This window comes from Helianthus annuus, chromosome 14, assembly GCF_002127325.2.
Source record: "Helianthus annuus cultivar XRQ/B chromosome 14, HanXRQr2.0-SUNRISE, whole genome shotgun sequence".
Taxonomy (NCBI): Eukaryota; Viridiplantae; Streptophyta; class Magnoliopsida; order Asterales; family Asteraceae; genus Helianthus; species Helianthus annuus.
Genome location: NC_035446.2, coordinates 101946545 through 101971233, shown reverse-complemented (window position 1 = coordinate 101971233; position 24689 = coordinate 101946545). Strand labels below are relative to the sequence as shown.

General features: G+C 44.1%; 1 protein-coding gene across 1 annotated transcript; it reads left to right on the top strand.

Annotated features, from left to right (window-relative positions):
• The first annotated feature begins 16916 nt into the window (after nt 1–16916).
• On the top strand, nt 16917–22594 carry LOC110908814 (ribosomal protein S6 kinase alpha-5). Its single transcript, XM_022153801.2, has 7 exons — nt 16917–16990; nt 17105–17200; nt 18434–19225; nt 19378–19428; nt 19770–20756; nt 21045–22025; nt 22161–22594. The coding sequence occupies exons 1-7, from the start codon at nt 16961–16963 to the stop codon at nt 22185–22187; spliced, it is 2964 nt and encodes a 987-aa protein (XP_022009493.1). The 5' UTR covers nt 16917–16960; the 3' UTR covers nt 22188–22594.
• The last annotated feature ends 2095 nt before the right edge of the window (nt 22595–24689 follow it).

Below are 24689 nucleotides of genomic sequence, written 5' to 3'. Positions count from 1 at the left end.
TGAATGATGTAGAAGATGTATTTGTATGAAAAGTGTTGTAATATTTCTTAGAAATGATGATGTATTTATAATGAAGTTGGTTATTTCAATAAGGAAAAAAATCAAATAAATTTTTAAACTTCAGTTAAGCATTCACATCCAATCCATCAAATTATACATACATTCCACTAAAAAACAACTCCTATATCAATATATTTCCACTAAAAACAAATACTTTTTCTCTCTCCTTTCAATTAAATAATATTATCATTACCTTTTTCTCTCACTTCCACTCACAACCACTTTCAAAATATATTAAAAAATTATAACGGGTGAACAGTGTCCCCCCAAATATACAGATGAACAGTAACATTTTCTCTCTCCTCTACTCACAACCACTTTTTATACCCTTTATAATATAAAAACCCCTCCTCACATAATTTGATGGTTAGAATGTGAATGCTCTTATTTAGATAAGGAAACAATTTAATAATAGAAAACAAATTTCATCCACTCCCGTCCAAACAATAGCTAAAGTCCAAATGCATGAAACAATAATTCAAACATGGAAATAACAATTCCAAGACTAACGTCTACAACTTCTAAACTAACGTTCGTTTCTATTCTTGGAATTGAGGTGCCGCTTGTTCAACAAGGGGAATAGAGAATACAACTCCGATCATCTTCTCCGGCATGCTCCGGCGACAACCGCAACTCCGGTTACCTGTAACGGAGTTATTCAATTAATTTGGTTTGCAAAAGAGCAAAATTATAGGTTCCTTTCTCAGTTCTTGACTATTTATTGAAACTGAATTCCAATGCAGCTGTGTGGGGTTTCTAGTTTCTACTTTGTGTGGTTATCCTACAAACATATATATTTTCACTAAATTGATGCTAACGATGCTAAAAAGGTGTTTGATGAAATTCTTTAAGTGTTTTGATTAATGGGCCATGTAAAGGAAGTAAATCAAGTGATGCATGTCAGTTGTTCGATGAAATGTGTGGGGGGTTTTGATGAAACAATGGTTAACCGGGCAGGGTTAACACACTGGTCTCGTCAAGAAGGGTTAATCCCTTCCTCTCGAGGATCGCTGGCTGGATCACCGGTGGTTGATCTCCTACACAAGGAAACAAGCCGTGACTCGTAACAAGGAGGATGGGGTGGGGGGTGCTCCTTGTTACCACTCTCCGGCGTGAGAATCAGTAGTTTGCTTGGGAAGCAAAGTAAGATAGTAGTAGTAGTGAGAGAGTTGTGAAGAGATACCTCAAACCTGGTTTGGGGTTGGTATTTATAGCCGAGGAGTGAAGGAGGATGATGACGGATGGACTGACGACGTGCTGCACCTTTGCAGGTGTGTCAGGCTTGTCGGTTGTGGAGGTTACGCCACGTCAGTTCATTGCTTACGTAGCTCTGACAGGTAACTGCCATTGGTGCCACTTGCACTGTGGTGTCAGTCCCACTTGTTGAGTGCATAGGACGCGGTGCAAGCCGCATCGCTACATGCAGTAACGTCTGAAGTTACCGCGTCTCCTACTTGTGATCAAGGAATACGCGATATGCGGTGCTAGCCGCATCGTCGTCCGCGGAGACTATTTGCCTGCATCCCTTGTCGTGACGAAAATGCCCATATGGTGCGGTGCCAGCCGCACCGTTATGTTCATCTTCTTTTATGCCTAAGGTAAGGCTTTCTTGTATTGATAGAAGTGTTCACTGGATGCGGTGCGAGGCCGCATCGCTGTGAATACTTCCGTTTTCATACACCAGATGTGATGCTATGTCGCATCACTCTACCGTTCTCATGTTCCATGTAAGTCCTCCTTCGTTACTAGATAGATTGGATTCAACCCTTGTGCCGACGCGTTCTCGCATGGGCACAAGCAGGTTGTTAGCTAGTGGGGGTTTTGATAAGGGTAATGGTCACTCGCGGTCGATGCTGACGCGAGATCTGGGACCATACCCCTTCAAGTCCCCCCAGTCTAGTGTTGCTGCCACATACAAGTTGTATGTGGGAGGAGTACTGGACTATGGTGTTTGGAAGGTAGTTTGGAGTCTGGAGAAGATCCTAGACCATGTGTGGTCTTTTCTGTATGTAAATCAAGCTGGAGGTCTGGAAGGGTCGTCTGACGCCTCTTCCGTATCGGTGAAGGAATTTCGTCTGATGCGAAATTCTCAGCCGATTTATGTCACCAGGTGGCTTGCCACCTGTTGTTGTGCCGAAGGTCTCTTGGAGACTTTGTTAGTAATGCTGCACAAACTTCGAACCAACCTCTGAGATGGTGGTTTGAAGGTATGCACAGGTTTTCAACCTCTGAGAGGTGGTCTTGTCTTCAAACCAATTGTTGAATTGGTGCATGAAGAAGAAAAGAAACTTTTGGATCAATCTCTGAGATCGGGATCAAAAGTAGTTGATGCTTGTAAGTGCTTTGCTCAAGCTCTATGTTCAGCATCTAGTCATGAGATGACGATCCCTTTTTTGTTGGGTTTTCGTGTTCGTCGTCATAGCTCTCTAGTAACCGCACGTCCTTTGCGGTTACCTCGTTGCGTCATTGTTGGCCATGTTTGGTCGAACAATGTAGATTTGTACTATGGGTAAATAAACATGGTCATAGGCAAGGGTATGCCCACCATTGTTTATTCTATGCGGCCCATAGGCGGGCAAACAAAGTCATAAGCAGACTTGTTACCGCTGTTCGGACGCTTGCTGTTCGACAAGGGCTCGTTTAGAGCGCTTATCTGCGTTCGTTTTGGAGCCACTTACCTTCCCGCTCCAATACCGAGTTTGCCTTGAAGTAGCTTCGCTCGGTGATGTGGAGTTAGCTTGGCTCTTCCGTAGCAACCAGTCTGCGGAAGCTATGGTTATGTCCGTAGCTCCTCGTGAGTGTCTGCGGTTTTGCATTACCATATTCGCTCGAAGCGGGTGTGTTGCTCGGATGTAGCTCTTGAAGGTTCAGGAGACAGGGTTGCTGATGTGCGCGCGCGTACATTCCCTTCCTTCTTTATGTTAAAGAAGGTGTTCATGTACCCTCTGCGGTTGTGAACCGGACAGGAGGGATTTGAAGCTTGAAGAGAATGAAGGCAATGCGGTTTACCTGTGTCTGAGATGCGGTTCAGTCCAACGAACAACGCCGGTTCTGAGCATCTGACACACCTGAACGGGATCGTGTGTGTCATGTCCGCATATTCCACGTGTGCTCGTGGGTAGTGCGGATAGGTATTATACCCCCTTATAGTGTAGAGATATATATTTTTACCTATTTTTAGGGGTATGTTAAAAAACGACATGCGGTATGGGTTATGGTGCGGTATACCAGAGAAACCGCATGCCGCTTATAATTGGATAATGTAGTCGCTTTTTGTTGCATACGTGGCGGATCTCACGTGTGAGTTGGTGGAAGTTGGGGAGATCTTCCTGGCATGTGCTGAAATGAAAGGACGTTTGCACTGCCCGAGGCATTAAATGCACTGTAGCAAAGAGTGTAAACGTCTCTTATTTGAGGCGCGTGGGCGGCCACGCGCGCGTGATAACCGTCAGCGAAAACGGCGCTTGACACGTGGTGTCGCGCGATTCGTTATTTTTGAACGTGATGATTCGTTTCTCCCTCCGCATTAATTGCGATGGGTATATAAGGGGAAACCGTTCGTGGTTTCCCCTCACTTGTTCGAAATTTCAAAAATTTGCCGGTGAGAGAAAACTTGTTCTTTGTCTTCTCCGACGATATTTCTTGAAGTTCCGGTGAGGTTTTTAGTTTTTCCACTCACGGTCTTCTGTTTCTTTGATATACCTGATGGCTGAACCATCAAGTCCACACAATGTGGAGGGTGAAAACCCTGAACAGCCGGTAGTAGCGGCTGATGAAGACGGATATGATGACGTTGACGTTCCCGGTGGTGGGTTACCGGTGTTGAAGTGGTCAAAGGGTGGTTTTAAACTCCTGATGACCACTGTGCAGATGGCCGACGATTGGGATGCCACCTACCCACAAGAGGGGGATACCGGTGCCGATGCTCCGGCCGGTTATATAACCTTGTGGGCTGATTTTTTCAACGACGGCAACCTTAGGTTGCCGGTGACGGTGTTCGTTGCGGAGGTGTTGGAGTATTATCATCTCCATATCTCCCAACTTAGTCCCTTTGGAATGTTCCGAATTAGGAACTTTGAATATACATTTCGTGCCCATGGCTTGCCCATTACAGTGGAAAATTTCCGGCGATTCTACCAGTTGACGGTGAACACCGGTTTTTTCTCGTTTACTCAACGGCATGGGAGCTTGAAGTTGATGACGCCTCCTAAGGGTGTGACAGGCTGGAAGAAGAAGTTCTTCTATGTGAAAACCTGTGCGGTCTATGCCAGCATGTCTTTCAGGAATGTCAACGTTGGAGTTTCTGATGAAGATATTCCTGTTGCCACCGCAAAGACCGTGGACTGGTTTTCTAGGCTGCGGCCTATTGAACTCAAGAAATTGGATAACAATCAACTGTGGGTATTGCGGATGATGCTCACAAGACCAGATAGGAAGGCAAGGCCCGTTTTGCGGGAAAAGAGTGGTGGTAAGTTCTCTACTCTTTGTTGTTTTCCTTATTTCCTAATCCTTGTAGTAACCTGCATGCATGTGTTGTATCAGCGGATGCGGTTGGCTTGTGGAGAATGTTTGAGTCCGATTTCGAGGGCCGGGTTGAACTTATTGCGGTTGAGCTGAACAAAGGCTTCAACCTTGAAATTTTTAGCAACTTCCGCGTACCGTCGCGTGCGGTGCTGGATGCCCCGGTGATGGGAGACGCAAGAGGTAGTTCGTACGTTGCATTTGTTTTTCCAGTTTATCGTTTTGACTGGTTTTCTTGATTGTGTCAATCCAGGTATCCTTGCGGATTTGGGGAAGTTTGAGAAGCGCATTCCCAAAAAGAATGCGGAGAAGAAACCGGTGAAGAAAACCGCTCGGGGTCGTGGCAAGGGGAGTTCTGAAGGCTCAGTTACCCCTTCTTTAGTTTCTGAAGCCGTAGGTAACTATCGATCTTGTTATCGCGGATATACCGATTACGTGGTAGTATCTGACACCCTTGAGGGTTTGGGTGTTATAGGTAGTGGTGCGGCTGCGGGTGGAACTGTTGCGGTTCCCCCCATTGTTGGTGAGAAAAGAGGACAGAGCAGAAGGCTGCTGGTGGTGGTGAACCAAAGCGTCGGAGACTGCAGACCAAAAGGGCTGCTCCGGCGCAAAAGAAACCTGCAGTTTCTGCTGGTAAATATATCCCTTTTCATTGTTTTGCATGGACAATATGTTGGATTAACAATTGTTGCTCTTTGTGTTGCAGAATCCCGAGATGCAGGGTATTCTTTCTTTGACTTCCTTTCGTCTCCCCTGCATACCGCTGCTGCGGGTGCGGGGGTACCGAAGGAGACTGTTGTGCCCAAGGAGCCTACGGCCCCTTTTGTTGGGCCGGTTCGCGATCCCACCGTAGAGAAAACGGTGGAAACGACTGCTAACCAGATATTCGACACTGTGGATTCCTCACACAATCTGATCTCTCCTAATGAGGGTGATGGATTGGACTTGAGGTTTTCAGATGCTGGTAAGCAGAAGTCTGATGCTGAGGTGCGGCAGCAGGATGCTGAGCCGCGGAAGTCTCCTGCTGGTGAGAGAGGTACCGGCTCGTCTGCCGGTGGTGCGGGTTATGATGGGCCTCCAATTCAGCCTGGGGAGTCTGAATTGGAGTATTACTACCGCACCTATACCCAGGGTCGCAGTACTGTGTATCACCGAACCCCCTGGACTGTTATGCAGGGGGATGATATTTCCAACGACCCTTCGGCATGTAAGGAGATTCTGGGTGGTCTGGGCACCCCCTTCGAAGTTGAACGTGCCCGTGCCGCAACTCGTGAGCTGCGTATAAACCAGCTCTCAACAATGTTAATAGGATCTTCCATTGTGGCAAATGCCATTTTGGAAGATTATAAGGTGTTGGGCCGCCGCGAGGAAGAAGCTGCTCGCATGCGGGCTGAAGCGGAAAAATTGGTCGAGGCTGCTCGTGCGGGTGCGGAGCAGCTTGAGAAGGATAGAGCTGCTTTTGAGTAGCAGAAGCAAACCTCGGAGTGGGCTGCCACCGCTCAGCTGAAACAGGTTCGTACTCTTGCCATACTCCTTTCTGATGAACGCAAGAGTTGGAACGAAAAGTTGTCCAATGAGCGTAAGAAGTGGAATGAATCTTGGGCTAAGTAGAATGACACTCTGTTTCGTGCTCGGCAGGAGTTGACGAACGCCAAGGCAGCGAACGTTTACTTGGGTAAAGAAAAAGCTGCAGCAGAGGCCATTGCTGTGAAAGCGCAGCAGGCGAAGGCCGAGGCCCTAAAGGCGCTTGAAGAGGCCAAGGAAGCCGGGGCGCGTGCTGCAAAGGCCCTTGAAGAGGCCGAAGAGAAGGAGAGCCGTTCTTCTAAGGCTCTTGAAGAGGCGAATGCGGAGCGCATTCGTTTGGATAAAGTTGTTGCCAGCCTTCAGGTATGTTTCGTTACCTCTGTTGTATATTTCCTTCATTGTTTTGAAAATGTTTATCGAGTGAACTGTTTGCTGTTTTGTGACAGGCTGAGGTTCAGGCCCGGGAGGTCGCGGTTACAGACCTTACTGCCCGTGTGTCGGTTGCGGAGGAGCGGGCTCATGCCGCTGTTGAGGCCAAGGATGCCTTGGTGTCCTCTTTTGACCAGCTGAAGGCTGACCGTGAGTGGTTGCGGACTCGTGGTATCGCGCGTGTAAGTATCCGTTGCCTTTACATTTGCTTGGATTAGCATCCAAGACTTATAATCCTTTTATTGCAGATTGTTGAGGCTATCATGAATGCCCCTGAGACCGCAGCTGGTTTGGACCTGGTTAAGGAACGTGCGCGCAATGCTGGTTTTAAAGCTGGTTATAACCGCTGCATTGGGTATATTAATGTAATATCCGCGGGCGGTTATACTGATAAGCGATCCGGGTTCCATGGTGTGGACACCGAGTCGCTTTTTAAAGCGGCCGAAGTCTCCTTTTATGATACGTCCCTTGCCTGTGTGGAGGAACTGGACAATTGTTTGGAGGCTGCGGACTATGTTGATCGCCTGCGGATGCTTTATCCGGACGCAGAAGAGGAAGATCCCGCTGGTGGCGCCGGAGGAGATGCGGGAACCAGCGGTACAAAATAGGGTTTAGGTTGGCTAGTGTGCCTCCTTTTTGTTTTCCTCTTGTATAGAATAGGAACTTTATGTAAATTCATTAAGCATCACGTGGGTGCTTGAATTTTTTGAATATAAAGTTTTTTGTTCAGTTTGTACAAGTGTTTTTAATTCTTGCATGTCTGAACGTATGTATGCGTAACTTTACCCATTTATGAACGGGGTCAAGTATACTCCATACTTTTTGTCGTATGAGGACGCGTCAATTCTGTTATTTACCGTGTGAGGGTTTTAGAATTGCTTAAGCTTTGTAAACGCTTATATATCCGGAACTCTACCCATTTGTGAATGGGGTCAAGTGTACTCCATACCTTTGTCGTATGAGTACGCGTCAATTCCATTGTTTGCCTTTTTGGGCTCAGGAATTGTGTTAAGTGTTAACAAAAAACTTGTTTATCCGGCCAGATAAATATGCAAGTCTTTTTGCCTTCTGGCTGGCCTATTACAATATTTGTGTGTGGTTACCACTTTGTATGGGTATCGCGAATGAAGATTTTGCCAATCTGTTTTTGGGATACCGCAAAGTGGAACACGCATTTGTAATAGTAGTAACAAACAATAATGTATAAAATTGCTTATTTATTTATTTGCAAATGGCCTGCGGCCCGATAGGTTACATAGAGAAATGTAAGAACATGGCTTACATATAACAGCGTCGAAGCTGTTGTGCATTCCATGTGCGTGCGATAGGTTCGCCTTCTAGCGTTTGCAATTTGTACGCGCCTTTCCCTAAGACCTCTTTAATGAGGTAGGGTCCTTCCCACTTGGGGGCAAGTTTGCCTGGGCGCTCGGCATTGGATGCCTCATTGTCGCGTAGGACGTAGTCTTCTGGGTTGAAAGTACAAACGCGGACGCGCGTGTTGTAGTACTTTTCAAGTTTGGATTTATATTTGGCCTCGTTGATGGAAGCGTTTTCGCGCCTTTCTTCCAAGAGGTCCAAATCGATCCTGCGTTCCATGTTGTTGTCTAGTTTTTCAATAGCCAACATTCTAGGAGAGGGGAGACGTACTTCTGCGGGGATCACCGCTTCTGAACCGTAGACTAGGCTGAAAGGTGTTTCCTCATTGCTTGTTTTTGGGCTAGTGCGGTGAGCCCATAAGATACTTGGGAGTTCATCGACCCAGCCACGCCTGGCCGTTCCCAACCGTGCCTTGATCCCTTCGACTAGGCTTTTATTGATACTCTCAACTTGGCCGTTCCCTTGCGGGTGTGCGACTGATGAGAATATGTGCTCAATATGTAGTTCTTGTAGCCATTTTTGAAATTCGTCGGCAGCGAAGTTGGTGCCGTTATCGGTGACAATGCACATTGGTAAACCGAAACGGCAGATGATGTGTTCCCAAATGAACTTTCTTGTTATCATAGCGGTGGTTGAGGCGAGCGGTTTTGCTTCTACCCATTTTGTGAAGTAATCAACCGCTACTATGATAAATTTGACCGCACCCGGAGCGTCAGGGAATGGTCCCACAATGTCAATTGCCCATTTCTGAAAGGGCCAAGCGGTTGTGACGGGGACTAAGTTGTTCTTTGGCCGCAAGGTTTTTGGAGCATGACGTTGACAGTCAATGCCCTTGCGCAACTCTTTGACGGCGTCCAGGTGCATGCCGGGCCAGTAATACCCGGCATTCATGATTTTGGCTACTACCATGCGTGGTCCAGCATGTATGCCACATATGCCCTCGTGTATCTCTCGGATGAGGTATGTGGCATCCTGGGGGTTGACGCATCGTAGTAGTTGCCCTAGGTATGATTTGCGGTATAAGATACCGTCCCCCATTTGATAATGGCACGCTTTGTATTGTAGCTTGCGTGCCTCTGACTTGCTTTCGGGGGTCACACCTGATTGCAGATATGCGATAATAGGTGTCATCCATGATGTTGAACCGTATTGAATGACGTTGACTTGGCGCAGGGGTACCGAAGGATTTTGCAGAATTTCGATGCGTATCTCCTTTGCCAAGTGTTGGAAGCTGGTAGAATGAAGTTTTGATAGTGGATCTGCGGACTTGTTTTCGCTTCGATTAATATGTCGGATATTAAACGAAGCGAATTGGGATGTTAGTTGCAGGGCTTGTTCAAGGTAGAGGATCATGATGTCCCCTTTTGCGGCATAGTCACCGCGTATTTGTCCCGCAACCAACAAAGAATCGACGTGCGCTTCCAAGTGTTGCACGCCGAGTTTGACTGCTAAACGTAGTCCCGCTAACAGGGCCTCATATTCTGCCTCGTTGTTTGTGCTTTTGAAATCGAGGCGGATTGCATATGTAAGCTCTTGGCCGTCAGGGCTGACGAGTCGCAGACCTGCACCCGCACCTTCCTCGTTGGAGGCACCATCGGTGAATAGTGCCCATGTTTCTGAGGAGGATGGCGTTGGTGCAGGAGTTTGTGCTTCTTCGCATTCTTGGATTCGATTCACCGGTACTTCGGCGGCGAAATCAGCTAAGATTTGGCCTTTAATCGCGGGGCGCGGTTTATAGTGTATCGTGTGCGCGCCCAGCTCGATTGCCCATTTTGCTAATCTCCCAGAGATGTCGGGTTTGGATAGGATCGAGCCGATCCTGTAATTGGTTAGCACTGTGATGACGTGGTTTACGAAGTAGCGTCGTAACCGTCTTGAAGCGTGCACTAATGCTAGCACCAATTTTTCCATTATTGAGTATCTCGTCTCTGGGCCGTTGAGCATCTTGCTGATGTAATAGATGGGTGTTTGAATCCCCTTTCGCTCCACTATCAATACCGCACCCACCGCGTTATCCGCGGCGGATAGGTATAATATGAGTGGCTCATCCTTGCGTGGTGCGGTTAGAGTTGGGAGTTGTATCAAACACTCCTTCATTTCCCGGAAGGCCTGTTCAGCCTCTGCAGTCCACTGGAATTGTTCTTTCTTTGAACAGCTCCGCAGGGTCTTGATGAACGGATAAGACTTAGCTGCATGGTTGGCTAAGAATCTGTTGAGTGCCGCTAGCCTGCCGGCTAGCCGTTGCATATCTTTCATCGATGAAGGCGATGGCATGCGCTCGATCGCCTGGACTTTCTCCGGGTTTACCTTGAATCCATCTTTAGTCACGAAGAACCCAAGGAATTTGCCTTCTTCCATTCCAAACGAGCATTTCCCTGGATTGAGCTTTATGTTAACGCTTCGCAGAGTTTGGAATGTTCTTTCAATATCCGTGAGCATGGTATCCTCTTCCACGCTCATGACGACCAGGTCGTCCATGTTGATTTCGACACTTTTGCTTATTTGCCCGCGGAAAGTGTCGTTCATCAACTTTTGATAGGTTGAGCCCGCGTTGCGCAACACAAACGGCATCTTTGTATAACAGTAATTTCCGGTGGGAGTCCGGAATGCCGTTTTATCTTCATCCTCGATTGCCATTTGTACTTGATGGTACCCTTTGTAGCAATCGAGGAAACACTTCCACCTGAATGGTGCGAGATTATCGACTTTTTCGTCGATTTCTGGAAGCGCGTAACAATCCTTGAGGCAGGCTTTGTTAAGGTCTTTGTAATCGACGCACATGCGCCAGCCCCCGGACGGTTTTTCTACCATGACTGGGTTGGATAACCTAGTCTGGTATTTAACTTCCCGCAGGATGCCTGCGGAGAGCAGTTCTTCGATCTGCTCTTGCATCGTCTGATTTTTAGCGGACCCAAGGTGGCGTTGGCCTTGGATCACTGGCTTAATACCTGGCAAGGTACTCAAGTGATGTTGCGCGATATCACGTGGGACCCAGGTCATGTCCGCGGGTGTCCACGCGAAGATGTCTTGGTTCCTGAAGAGAAGCTGCTTCAGGTGCGCTTTGGTGGTCGGGGATAAGGCGTGACCCAATGTGACCTTTTGTTCTGGATATCTCGCGTTGAGAACCCATTTTTCTGGTTGGTCGTTGGGAGTGGGCCTTGCGACCTTGGTCGGACGTACTTCGTCCGACATCATGACGTCCCTGCGGGCATAGATTATCGCGACCCCCGATTCGGTTGGGAAACCAACCGCAGAGTGGGGGACAGACGTAATCATATTGAAATCTCCTTGGGATTCTCTCCCGAGGAGTACGTCATATCTGGAGGTGTGAGGTAAAACCATGAAATTTACCTCTTCTGTCCTTGTGCGATTTTCGCTGGAAAGACGCACAGGAAAAGTAATTTGGCCCAGGGGAAAGACAGTTTCCCCTGCGAACCCAGCCAATGGGTAATCTACTGCTTGCAACCGATCTTTGTCCTCCTGGTCGAACTGGTTGAAGCATTGTTCGTAGATTATATCAGAAGTACTGCCCGGGTCAATGAATAGACGCTCGGTGCAGTAGTGTGCCAGTTGGCCTGAAATAACGACGGCGCACCTATCGCGCGGTCCGCTTCGGACTTTTGGAAAGATGACTTGCTCGTCTTTCCAGTCACATTCCAGCCTTCTCGCCGCTTTGCGCGGCCTGCCTTTACCTCCGTGGATCATGTGGGTGGAAGCCACGTACATGGTTCTCTTCCCGGAGGAGGTACCTTCGCCATGAGGGGTGATGCGCTTGGTGGGTTTCTGCCCACCTGGCAAAAGGTGTTACAGTTTCCCCTCCTTTAAGGCCCGCTCAATCTCTAGCCGGAGACTGATGCAGTTGTTGGTGGTGTGGCCCGAGTCCTTGTGGTACTCACAGTAGAGTGTGAGGTCCTGATTTTTCTTGGACTTCATTGGTTGGGCCGGTCGCAAGAACTGTGGGTCCGCAAGGAGGACCTCACTTGGCGACATGGTGATCTCGGTCCAGTTGCGGTCCCGAGAATCTTTTTTTGATGCCCGACTGTCTCGGGCGGGGTTGTAGTTCCTTGGGTCGAACGTGTTGGTTCGCGGGAAATACGGTTTGGAAATATCACGATTTCCCACGTCCCGGCTGCGTTTATTGTTACGCTTGGACCCTTGGTGGGACGTTTCGGCTTGGGGCTTTGCCTTTGCCACGTGTGGTTCAAGTGACCGCTGTGTCTGGGCGTATGTCTTGACCGCGGTCATAACATCCTCCCATTTTTTGGGCAGGCCCTCCTTGCCAGAGATGGTCATGATCATCTCTCTGTCTTTGATGGCCCGGATGAAGTGGTTTCGTGCCATCTGGTCTGCCACGTCACCTATCTCCAGGCACTCTTTATTGTAACGGACGACGAATGCCTCGAGGGATTCGTCGTCCCTTCGCCAGATGTTCATGACGTCCAACGAATCACGTTCGTGGCGTCGCTGCTGGCTAAAATGGGCGAGGAACTTGGTATGCAAGTCCTCGAATGAATCCAGTGATCCCACTGGCAAAGAATCGAACCATGCCCTGGCCAGGCCCGTAAGGGTCTGGGGGAAAAAATTACACCAAGTGGGTTCATCCCACTGGCCGTTGATGCCCGCGCCCATGAAGATGTTCATGTGGTCGTCCGAGTCGGTCGAACCACTGTATTTCCCAACGTTGAATGGGAACTTTGTCGTGGTGACATGGGCGTTGGCAATCCGCGTGCCGAACTTGGAATTTTCGGCCGCTGCCTTTGGTCTGTATGGTTCATTCGCAGGGCGCTTAGCCGCCCTGAGGTACGTGTTGCGGGGGTGACTGGGAGGAACATAGTTGCGTCCTCCCGGTCTGCTGCTAGTGTCATGTGAATCCCCGCGGTAGGTACAGTCGTCCGGGTCGGTATGACCGTACCCTTCGGTGTATGGTTGTGGGCCCAATCGGCTCTGAATGCCTGGGCCGCGTCGGGAGGTTGATCGCCGCCTGTCTTCGCCATGGGGGCCAAGGCGTGTATGCACTGGTCCTCTGGTGTGGGACCCGTATGAGGAATCGTCCTCGTTGAGGGTGTGGACCGAACAGTAAGACGATCCGCGGTCTTCACGTCGGCTTCTTGAAGCCGGGCGTGAATGTATCCTGCCGTCGTATTGTAAAATACGCTCAGCAGGGGTGTGCGGTGCTGGGGTAGGCCCAGCTTGTATATTCGCTTCCGTACAAGCGCGGTTGTATGCTGCTGTTAGCAGGGCTGCCTGCTGCTCGTAACAGGTATGAACGCTCATGCCTGGTGGGATCACAGATGCGAACTGTGATAAGTCATGTCCAAACATAAAGGAGGGACTCCTTTGTGTGGACGTGCCGATGTGTCCGGGTTGGGAGGTCGAGGCATTGACCCCTACCGGAGGTGGGAATGGGGGATTTTGGTTATCCGCAGTGTTGTTTTGGTGATCAGTCATGATCTTGAGAGAGGGAAAAGGATGGTTGAGAAAATGCTAAGAGTAGCGGTGGGCGCCAATGATGAAACAATGGTTAACCGGGCAGGGTTAACACACTGGTCTCGTCAAGAAGGGTTAATCCCTTCCTCTCGAGGATCGCTGGCTGGATCACCGGTGGTTGATCTCCTGCACAAGGAAACAAGCCGTGACTCGTAACAAGGAGGATGGGGTGGGGGGTGCTCCTTGTTACCACTCTCCGGCGTGAGAATCAGTAGTTTGCTTGGGAAGCAAAGTAAGATAGTAGTAGTAGTGAGAGAGTTGTGAAGAGATACCTCAAACCTGGTTTGGGGTTGGTATTTATAGCCGAGGAGTGAAGGAGGATGATGACGGATGGACTGACGACGTGCTGCACCTTTGCAGGTGTGTCAGGCTTGTCGGTTGTGGAGGTTACGCCACGTCAGTCCATTGCTTACGTAGCTCTGACAGGTAACTGCCATTGGTGCCACTTGCACTGTGGTGTCAGTCCCACTTGTTGAGTGCATAGGACGCGGTGCAAGCCGCATCGCTACATGCGGTAACGTCTGAAGTTACCGCGTCTCCTACTTGTGATCAAGGAATAAGCGAGATGCGGTGCTAGCCGCATCGTCGTCCGCGGAGACTATTTGCCTGCATCCCTTGTCGTGACGAAAATGCCCATATGGTGCGGTGCCAGCCGCACCGTTATGTTCATCTTCTTTTATGCCTAAGGTAAGGCTTTCTTGTATTGATAGAAGTGTTCACTGGATGCGGTGCGAGGCCGCATCGCTGTGAATACTTCCGTTTTCATACACCAGATGTGATGCTATGTCGCATCACTCTACCGTTCTCATGTTCCATGTAAGTCCTCCTTCGTTACTAGATAGATTGGATTCAACCCTTGTGCCGACGCGTTCTCGCATGGGCACAAGCAGGTTGTTAGCTAGTGGGGGTTTTGATAAGGGTAATGGTCACTCGCGGTCGATGCTGACGCGAGATCTGGGACCATACCCCTTCAGGTTTGATGTTATATTACCACCTTGATTTATGGTTTATGTAGAAACTCATTGGCCTATGCATATATACCCGATTTGATTACTTTTAACACCCTTATTAACAACTTTGAATAAGGCTATGCGGTGTGGATTTACGCCTCCTTCACGGGAACACCACCCTGGGCGTGAATGTGGGCTCTGACATATGGGGTGAGGTGGATGTTTTCCTGCCAATTAGGGGGCACAATTGCACAAATGGAGGCTGGGGGCGTCATAAGGTGAGACCACACCATATAGCCTAACCGAACTAGATATTTGATTGATGAAATGACCCAAGTAGGATTAAAAGTCAAAATCTCTTCCTGAGGGGGATGCAAAGAGGGAAAATTGCATTTGGCACTTGAAGTTAAGGAGAAAATGGTCAACGAAGGCATTGGGCTCTGGATAATGTGGTTGAGATTCACATCACTTATATCAGGTTTATGCAGGGAAGGACTGGTCATTGATGTATAAAAGACACTGAGGGAAATGAGAACGAGATGCTGTAACTTACACCACGGTCATTAACGGGTTCTGTAAGAAGGGATATGCTAAGATGAGTTTTCACTTGCTCAATGCCATGTGTGGGGAGGAGTTATAACATATAATGTGCTGATGATCGGGTTGTATAAACCAAGGCAAATGAAAAATGCAAATAAGTTGTTGCAGTCGATGCTTTATTTGGGTGTGCTTCCTATTGTACTTAATTACATATAATATCCTTTTGGAAGGTCGTTGTAAAGGTCATTGCTCGAAAGATGGTCGAAGATGGTTGTTGGTGGTTGAAATCCGTCAATAGAGGTCGGTTTGTGTTAAATATTTGCCCTTGAAAATTAGATTCAAAATAAGAAGCTTAGAAACGCTAGTACGAGAGAGGTTATTACTCGTATGACCATTGTTCATGAGTTGCCCATTAACTTCGTCAAGTAAAATTTGTTTAATGTGACAGGAAGCTAATCCGGTATTTAACAAGATCTCAGCATTCTCAGGTGAATCAGTTAGGTAAGACCGTCTGAGTATTACAACTTATATGTGACATCGGTTCAAAATATTCATTGCCCGCTAGTGACATACCCTTTCTATAGACTCAAATTATAAACTTTAGAAATGCATGTATATCTGGCCGTGGCTAATGGGGTCTCTAAAGCTTGTTGGCTTCAGAGTGCTTTGCTTGAGCTCCACCGCCCTTTTTCTCAAGTAACTATAGTCTAAATTTGACTATGTATTATGTAAGTGCAGTTACCTCTCATCAAACCCATTCAACATCAATGTACAAAGCACACTGAAATTAATAGACATTCATTTTGTCGGTGAGAAGGTCATCTTAGAACGACCACTATTCACCATGTTCCATCAGCTCATCAGTATGTTAATACTACTTCACATAAAAGTATCGCCTTCATTGTTCGAAGAATCTCGGTCCAATCTCTCATTGTCCCTAAACAAGCAGCTGCAACTGTAATTAGGGGTATTCAACTGTTCGGTTTACGAAGAATTCGTTTTTTTCATTACCGAAAACCGAACCGAATAACTGAATATGAATTCGGTTTGGTTTTCGGTTTAAACAGAGTTAATCGAATTTAACCAGATTAACCGAATTCTACCACATCAACTTGTTTCCTTGTTTTGGAATGTGTTTGTGACTCAACACAACCACAAAAAGAAAACCGTAAAACAGATATTGGTATCGTTATCAATGTTGTTTGGGGGTATCAGCTCGGTTCGGAAAATCTTAAGTGTATTATAAGTTTATAAAAAAAAAAAATTTACAATGGTTGATCACACAAAAGTTGCTCATGTAACCCAAAGGTCCGCAGATAGTTTATGTTTAAAAACATTAGTTTTCAATGGTCTTATTACACAAAAGTTGTCTAATGTCACTCAAAAAAATAAAGACACGTATTACATTGACCATAACTATAAAACAAATATCGATACGAGTATCGATGTTGTTTGGTCGGCACAATACCAGTACTCATGGGAGGCTTTGATGGTGTGCGGGGAGGACCTCCGCACAAGGCCCACGATTTCAAGGGGCATGCGATTTAAAAAAAAATCCGATACGTATATGTTATTTTTTTAAATAGTAAACACACACCACTTTTAATATAGGCCCATTTATAAATCATTTTTTATGGTTTAGAATTTAGCTCACTTGGAATTATGTTTATTAAGCCCAATACTGATTTGATCTTTTTTAAATAATAACAAAACATAACAGAAGGACACATTTTTTCAATCTCGAACATGGTACATGAATTCTCAGAGACGCCTCTGCCAGTACTGTACACTACTCAATATAGATACCAAAAAGAAAAAAGAAACTCTATGAATACACATGTTTATAATCAAATGTATACCGAAATGTAACGTGTTTTTTAAGTCGAACGAACAAAAAGTTAGTAAAGAAAAGCAAATAAATAAAGAACTAAATGGGTGAAACCTGTAAATTACAAATTGTGCACGGGTTGAAACTGAAAAAAAATAAAAATTATAACTTTGACTAAATTCAGTATGGAATTGACTACACACCACGGATCTGTTAACCCCTCCATCATAGTCACCGCCGCCACATGTTAAAGCAAGACAATCGCAAAAGCAAGGTAATAATCTTACGAAACAAGACAGTTAAGACGTAAAGTCGAAACAGATTGTTCTTTGAATTAATTGTTAAATAGAATTTTTGAGAATAAGTTTATGTGAAACCAATCATTCAGGGAATGCGAAGCGATGAGGTCAGAATGTCATTAGATGACGAGGAGTTGTCAGTAGATAAGTTAATGATACTCGCGATGAGTATAGCATTATCAGAGGTATTACTCCTTTAACTCTTATATTTTGAAAATGTAAATTTTATTCACACAAAACACCAAACCAAACAAGACTACATAAATTTCCTTAATCTTGACTTCTTATTCCTTGCTTTCCATATTCTCCAACACACGATAACCTCAGGTGGACGGAGTCAGGGAAACGGGAAAATCCGGGGATGAGTGGAGGCGGAAACACGGGAATACCGTTCCCCTGATTTTGCCAAATACATTTCCGTCAAGTCTAACTGATGAGAATGCTAAAGTATGAGTCACCCTACACCATTTGCTCACATACCACCTAAGCCACCAAGCAATCTGAGAATAGGTGATCTGCACATTCGCTACACGAGCCGCACGTGATCCATATTTGAGATTAACCTGAATCTCTAATGCCTCCAAAGTTGGTAGCCTGTTCATCTCCTTGTTCCACGCGAAATTGTTGCATTTTAATAGCAATTTAGCACCCACCTGCACCACTCCATCACATAAAACCGACTTATGTCCCTTACCGAGATCAACATTCTTTTAACCAGAGTTATCAAAAGCGAGCGCTTTTGGCGCCCTAGGCGCTTTTTCTGGGCGATTGGAGGCTTTAAGTTTAAACAGATATATTAGTTTGTATTCAAGATTATTCAGATCTTAATATCAAGACTATTCAGTTCGTATTATCAGTATTGAACATTTTGGTTTTAAGTATTTTGTTATCTGGGACTTTTGAAGTGCGCTAGTATGAACATTATTGTTTTAGTTTTGAGTACTTTATTACGTTAATGAACTTTTTTTTATTTATGTGCGCTTTTTTTTTTCTCGGGCCCATGCTTTATTTGCGCCTATCGCCTAGGCCCTAATCGGTGCCTATGCGCCTAGAGTGCGCTTCACGCCTTTGATAACTATGCTTTTAACTGAGACTACAACAAATTAAACTACCTGTAGCGTCCCCCAACCAAACCCAAAAATCCTTCCTTGCGCACTTCCATGGATTTACCTATATCACATTTGTGGGGGCAATTATCAATGCCACTTGACCAGAAGGTTATAGACTTATAGGCAATACATTATACATATATTGAATACTTCCTTTAATTTTAAAGAAAAAAGAATTTAACCCAATTTCCGTATATTAAGAACACCATATTTATTTTTTATTTAAAAATAACCGTATGAATTAAAAGCGTATTAAACATTAAGCATATGCATCCCTAATACAATATTTGTTCTCTTGTGGTTACTTAGAGATACACTCTTGAAAAGATATTATCTGCCACCAATAACTTCTCACATGAGAATCTGATAGCAGAAGGTGCATTAGGAAAGGTGTACAGAGGACTCAACAATGATAATAATAATTTGGTCATACAAAAGTTTGATTGTAAGTGTGGACAAGGAGACGAGTTACAAAGAGAGATATTAACGATTAAGAGTCTCAAGCATAAAAACATCGTCTCTTTCTATAAGCATTTTGATGAGATTAATGACAAGATCGTCATTTATGAAGCATTCCATGGAACTCTTAATCAACATCTAAGTGATCCAACTCTCACATGGTCACAAAGACTTCAAATATGTTTAGGTGTTGCGCGTGGGTTGAATTACATCCACTATGATATCATACATTGCGACATCAATAGCTCTAAAATAATTTTAGATGGAAACTGGGAACCCAAGATATATGGTTTCGAAATTTCCACAAAATATCCTCGAAGTTTGAGGCATCGTCTTCTCTTCTCTCGCTACTTTGACACCAACAATTTGACACCCAAATATGATGTTTACTCTTTTGGTGTGTTAATGCTTGAAGTCCTTTGTGGGAGGAAACCGGTGATTACAAACGCTGGTGTTGACGAAGAACTAGCAGAAATCATTGATCCTAATTTAAGGAAACAAATGAGCGCACAAACGTTGGCACTCTTCACAAACATAGCTTATAAGTGCTTGAATCAACAACATGTGCAACGTCCAACTATGGATCAAATTGTCAAAGAACTTGAGGAGGTGTTGGAACTTCATTGGGAACATGCTGATCTTGTAAGCCAATTCTTTTGTTTTTGTTATTTCATCCTTTTCTCATTACTCTTAGCCGATAATTATCAATAGAATAGGATTATTATTTATTTTGTATTATTATGTATATCCAGATATGTTTACGAGTTTGTTTTCCATTGTGGTAATTTGTATAGAAGGACCTCTCAAAAGCTGCAGATGAAGGTACATCATCCAACAACTGGAAGGTAATTTTCTTTTTATTAGTTTTAGGTGATAATGGTACATGAAATTGATTTTTAGCACAACGCAGTCAACGCTTTTAACTAAGTTATTTTCTTTAAAGGTATATGCTCTATATGGTTTTAAGTTTTTCTGTTACACAGACTTGACACTTTCGGAACCAAAATGCTATTGTTGTTTCAACCTATTTAAATTAGTCCAATAGCGGTGTTTACCAATAACTTTATTTCAAGTTTTGATTTACATGTCTATTTAAATACTCCGTAATATTATATTTCTTTTTAGCATCTACAAGCTCCAATTCTGTCCTCGCTTAACTATAATTTTGTATATGGATTTCTTGAAGATCCCACTAAGAGAAATAAGGCGGGCTACAAATGGTTTCAGTAAAGCGTGTTTTGTTGGGTCTGGCGGGTATGCTGATGTGTACAAAGCAAAACTTGACTTCTTTAACATCGATGGTTTGTCATCCATGGAAGGGAAGAGTAAAGATGAAATGCCCAAGATAAGCAAAACTGTAGCTATAAAACGCATTTCTAGTAGAGTAGATGAGCAAGGTAAACAAGGGTTTTTAACAGAAATTGAATTGCTAACTAGTTGTAAGCATCCAAATATAGTTTCTCTCCTTGGTTTTTGTGACGAAGCTGGTGAAATGATTCTTGTTTATGAGTATGCCTTTAAAGGAAGTCTCGGTGATTACCTGGTAAGCGGTGATAAAACCACTGGTATTCTTTCTTGGGCGGAAAGAATACAGATTTGCCTTGATATTGCTCATGGAATTAGTTACCTTCACACTGACATGGAGGGAAAACCAAGGATAATACATCGAGATATAAAGAGTGATAACATTTTATTGGATGAAAATTTGAATGCAAAACTTGCTGACTTTGGGCTCTCCAAGTCCCATCCTATGAATCAACAACCTAGCACTATTTATTCAAAAAATATTGCAGGGACAACCTTATATATGGACCCAGAGTATATGGCTACAGGTAAGTATAAAAGGGAATCAGATATTTATTCCTTTGGAGTAGTTTTATTTGAGGTCTTATCTGGGAAAGTGGCGTATGATTCAACTTACACTAATGAAAATGACTTGGGGATTGCACCCGTTGCAAGGAGACGATTCAACGAGGACACGCTAAAGGAATTGATTGATCCTAACATAATAGAAGATGATAATGATCACGTTTTTTCTTTAAATAAAGGACCCAATCAAGATTCGTTCCACACATTTTCTAAAATCGCATATCAATGTTTAGCAGAAACTCAAGCCAAGCGTCCAACAATCGAAGTCGTCATTAAGGAACTTGAAAAAGCATTAGAATTGCAAGTAAGTAAATAGTTTATCATCAGCTGCTGTTAATTATTTATGTACTCACATATATAAATTATACATAATCATAGGGGGGTTATATGAAAAGAATTTAACATAAAGGGTGTACAAATAATTTTTTTATTCTTAAACTGATGGCACATTTTTTTTTCTGAATCAATCTCCACTAAAAATTTACAATGCTGATATAAACGGAGATATGTCACTTTCAAAAAAAAAAAAATGCATCAGTTTGAAGGAAAAGGCATGAACAAAGGTAATGATCTTTGTCAAACAATGTTGCAGGGGGAAACCGTTGTACTCTCAAGGCCTCGGTTCAGTGATTTAGTGTTGGCTACAGAGAACTTTGTTGAAAAATACTATGTTGGTTTAGACACAATTGGGATGGTGTACAAAGCTGAACTCGATCATTTTGGGAACAATCGTTTGTTGGAAACAGAAGGGAAGAATAGTGGTGAACCTTCTAAGAAACGCATTAGTGTAGCTATAAAACGCATCACTAGTAGAGAAGGTGAGCAAGGAAAACAGGAATTCGTTGAAGAGATTGAAATGCGTACCAGTTATAAGCATCCCAACATTGTTTCTCTTATTGGCTTTTGTGACGAAGGTGATGAAATGATCCTTGTCTATGAGCCTGTGTCTGAGAGAAGCCTTGATGACTATTTGAAAAGTGCTGATAAAATGGATATTTTTACGTGGATCCACCGTCTATACATGTGCCTTGAGATTGCACAGGGACTAAATCACCTTCACACCAAGGTGGTCAACCCGCAAAGGTTAATACACATTGACATAAAGAGTGCGAACATTCTGTTAGACAAAAACCGTGGGGTGAAAATTGCTTACTTTGTGATCTCCAAGTTACACAGTGTATTAAATCAAGATATAGGCATGAAAGTGTACGAAGATCCAGAATATGAAACAACAGGAAAATTGAAAAGAGAATCTGATGTTTACTCTTTTGGAGTTGTGCTTTTTGAAATCTTTTGTGGGAAATTGGCATATGATCTGGTTTACACTAAAGAAAATGAGAAAGGGCTTTCACCCATTGCTCGCCAATGTTTTGACGATGGAACCATAGAGAGTATAATGGATCCGAAGCTAAAAGAAGAAACCAATGAAGACATTTCCTCTTCAAATAGAGGACCCAACCGAGATTCTTTGGACACATTTTTAAAAATTGCATATCAATGTTTGGGGGAGGCTGCCAAGCGTCCTACCATGGAAATCGTGATCATGGAACTTAAGAGAGCAATTAACTTCCATGTAAGTCAATATTTTCAGAGTACAACATCTTTCTTCTCTTTATATGCTTCATCACTAGTGTTAAGTATTATGATCAGCAATATTTATTGTGGTTTTTAATGTTTATTATATTGTATTTCATGTTTTTTTAATTAGGACACCAAGCCTGTGGAATCTAGATGATGTGATACGGGTGTGGTCACAAGGGTGCATATCCTCTTTTTTCACCTTCCACTTGTGATTTCCTTGATGATCAATGATGGGGACATAGATTATTCTGAGATCGATCCCATCGATCGATTTTCCTGATCGTTGCCTGCGACGACTGCATCAAGTTGTGATGATCATCGATGCTAATTTATGTGTTGGAGCTGGATTTCACAAGGTTCTTTATCCCCATTTCTGTTCTTCACGTCTTGTTGTTGTAGCAACCAAAGAGCATCTGTTTCAATAAAGTATGTTTATGCATTTGTTTGTGAATTTAGATCTTGATAGTGACCACACGATAATGTATCAATGTCCATGATTGGCTTGAAGCATATGCCGCTCATTATATATGGCGATAAATTAGAAGAGAACAATTTACAATAGTTGTCAAGTTATTAAGGAATGTTTTGTTATGATTTGTCTTGCTAATTAAGTTTAAAAACTTACAATGAAGACCTGTAATTGCTTAAACAGGCTTATCAGACTTGCTTAATTTCCATGAATGTAGAGAATGATGAATTTAAAAACTACCGCTAATCCCTTTAGTTAAAAAAAAAAATGAAAAATCTGAGACCATCGCGGTTCATTTGGGTAAAGAAACAGGAGCAGATTATTATTAGTGATGTGGTTTAGGGCGTTCAACGAAGAGATTAGCCGGAATTAGTAGTGATAGAGAAACTAACGAACAAGAAAGGGGGTGCTATTTGTTCTTAGTTGGGCTGGATTTATGTTTTTATTTATTTATTTTTATATTTTAATTACTTAAAAGAGTAAAATGGACTTCTCACACGATTCTAAGGGTGAGAGGGGCACTCCTTTCTTAGGGGAGTCTCCTCTCTTACGCACACCCAATTAGTTTATGCCATGTCAACTCCTCTCTTAAACTCTCCTTACACCCTAATTTGATGACGGCACTCCTCTCTTAGGAGACTTGGTTTTTTATTTATTTTTGTTTTTTTATTTGTTGTAATTATGCATGTTTATAACAAATATTAATAAAAATTAAATAAAATTTAACAAAAGACATTTCAAAGTAGAAAATAAAAATAAAAATTAAATTCAAACTAGAAAATTAAAATTACATTCAAACTAGAAAATAAAAATTACATTCAAACTAGAAAATAAAAATTTTAGAAATTGCACAGCCACCCGTACTTGTTAGCGATGTCGCGCTTTCGGGCGAGGATGAACGGAAACATTTCCGGCGGAGCATCGTCGTGCGGCTTGAGGAATGTTTTCATATCTCGATCGTACGCGTAGTTTCTCATCGTCTCGCGTTGTTCCGTTATGAGCTCGCGAGCCTCCGACTCTCTTTTCTTCCTCAATTCAATCGCCTCCAATTCCATCGCGTGCTTCGCTTCTTTCATGGCGGTGTACTCTTTGAATTGTGCCGCCAACTCGGCCGAGCCCTCGGACGATGTCGCTTGACGCTTGTCTCGCCGTTGTGTTCTTTGTGGTGAGGGGTCTTCGTTCATATCGGGTATGGAAGGGTCCACGTCAACGGGCTTTCTTTTTTGTGCTGAACCTTCCCCTTCCTCACCCAACAATGGGACTTGGGCCCATTTTTCGTGTTTTCGAACGACCTCCCACGCCTCGACATGTTGAAAACCGTTCGGATATTTATCTTTAAGTTCCTTTAAAGCGACTTTCATCACGTTGAGATCGTTACACCCGCTTCCTCGTGTGCGATCCTACATATTATAAAATAATAAGTGTTAAAAAAATATGAACTTAGTAAACAAAATTAAAAAATATACAACGTTAAAAAATATAATTTTTACCGCTTGTTGGTATAGGCCATTGAAAAAGTTTATTTTGGTCATCATCGGTCCCCATTTAGACCGTACTTGATGCACGGTCCGGTTACTTCCGCTAACGGTGGCGTTATAATGATCTAAAATCTTACGCCAAAAACTATCGCGGTTTTGTTGATTGCCCTTCTTTTTGTTGGTAGAGCAATGTACCCACGCCTTCGCCAACGCCTCTTCTTGGACCTTTGTCCATTTTTGGCTCTCTATTTTTCCCTTTTTATCCCGAGCGTCATCTTCTTCGTTGCCGGCGTCTTCATCCACATTATATTCATCGTCGCCGGTGTCTTCTTCATAATCGCCCAAATTTTGAGTTTCGGGCACTACTTCCTCGTCCTCGTCGTCGTAAATAGGTAGACGACGTTCAACATTTTCTCGTGGAAATGGAACTTGTGGGGAACGAAAACCATACGGGTCGAAGGCGGGGGTTTGAGGATCCATTGATAACAAATTTTGAAAATAGCTGAAAGGGGGTTGTGGTTAGGTGTTGTAAAAGGAGGGGTGTGAAGGTTGTTGGTAAAAAAAAGAGGTTTGTGAAGTATATCCGAAAGGGGGTTGTGGTTGCGCACTTGCACCGCTCGAACCAGCACGAGACGGTTGCGAGCCGCGTCCCTTAGATTTTTTCTTGGCTTCGCGGGGTTGGTTCTCCATTACTCGGTTTGGCTTTGTG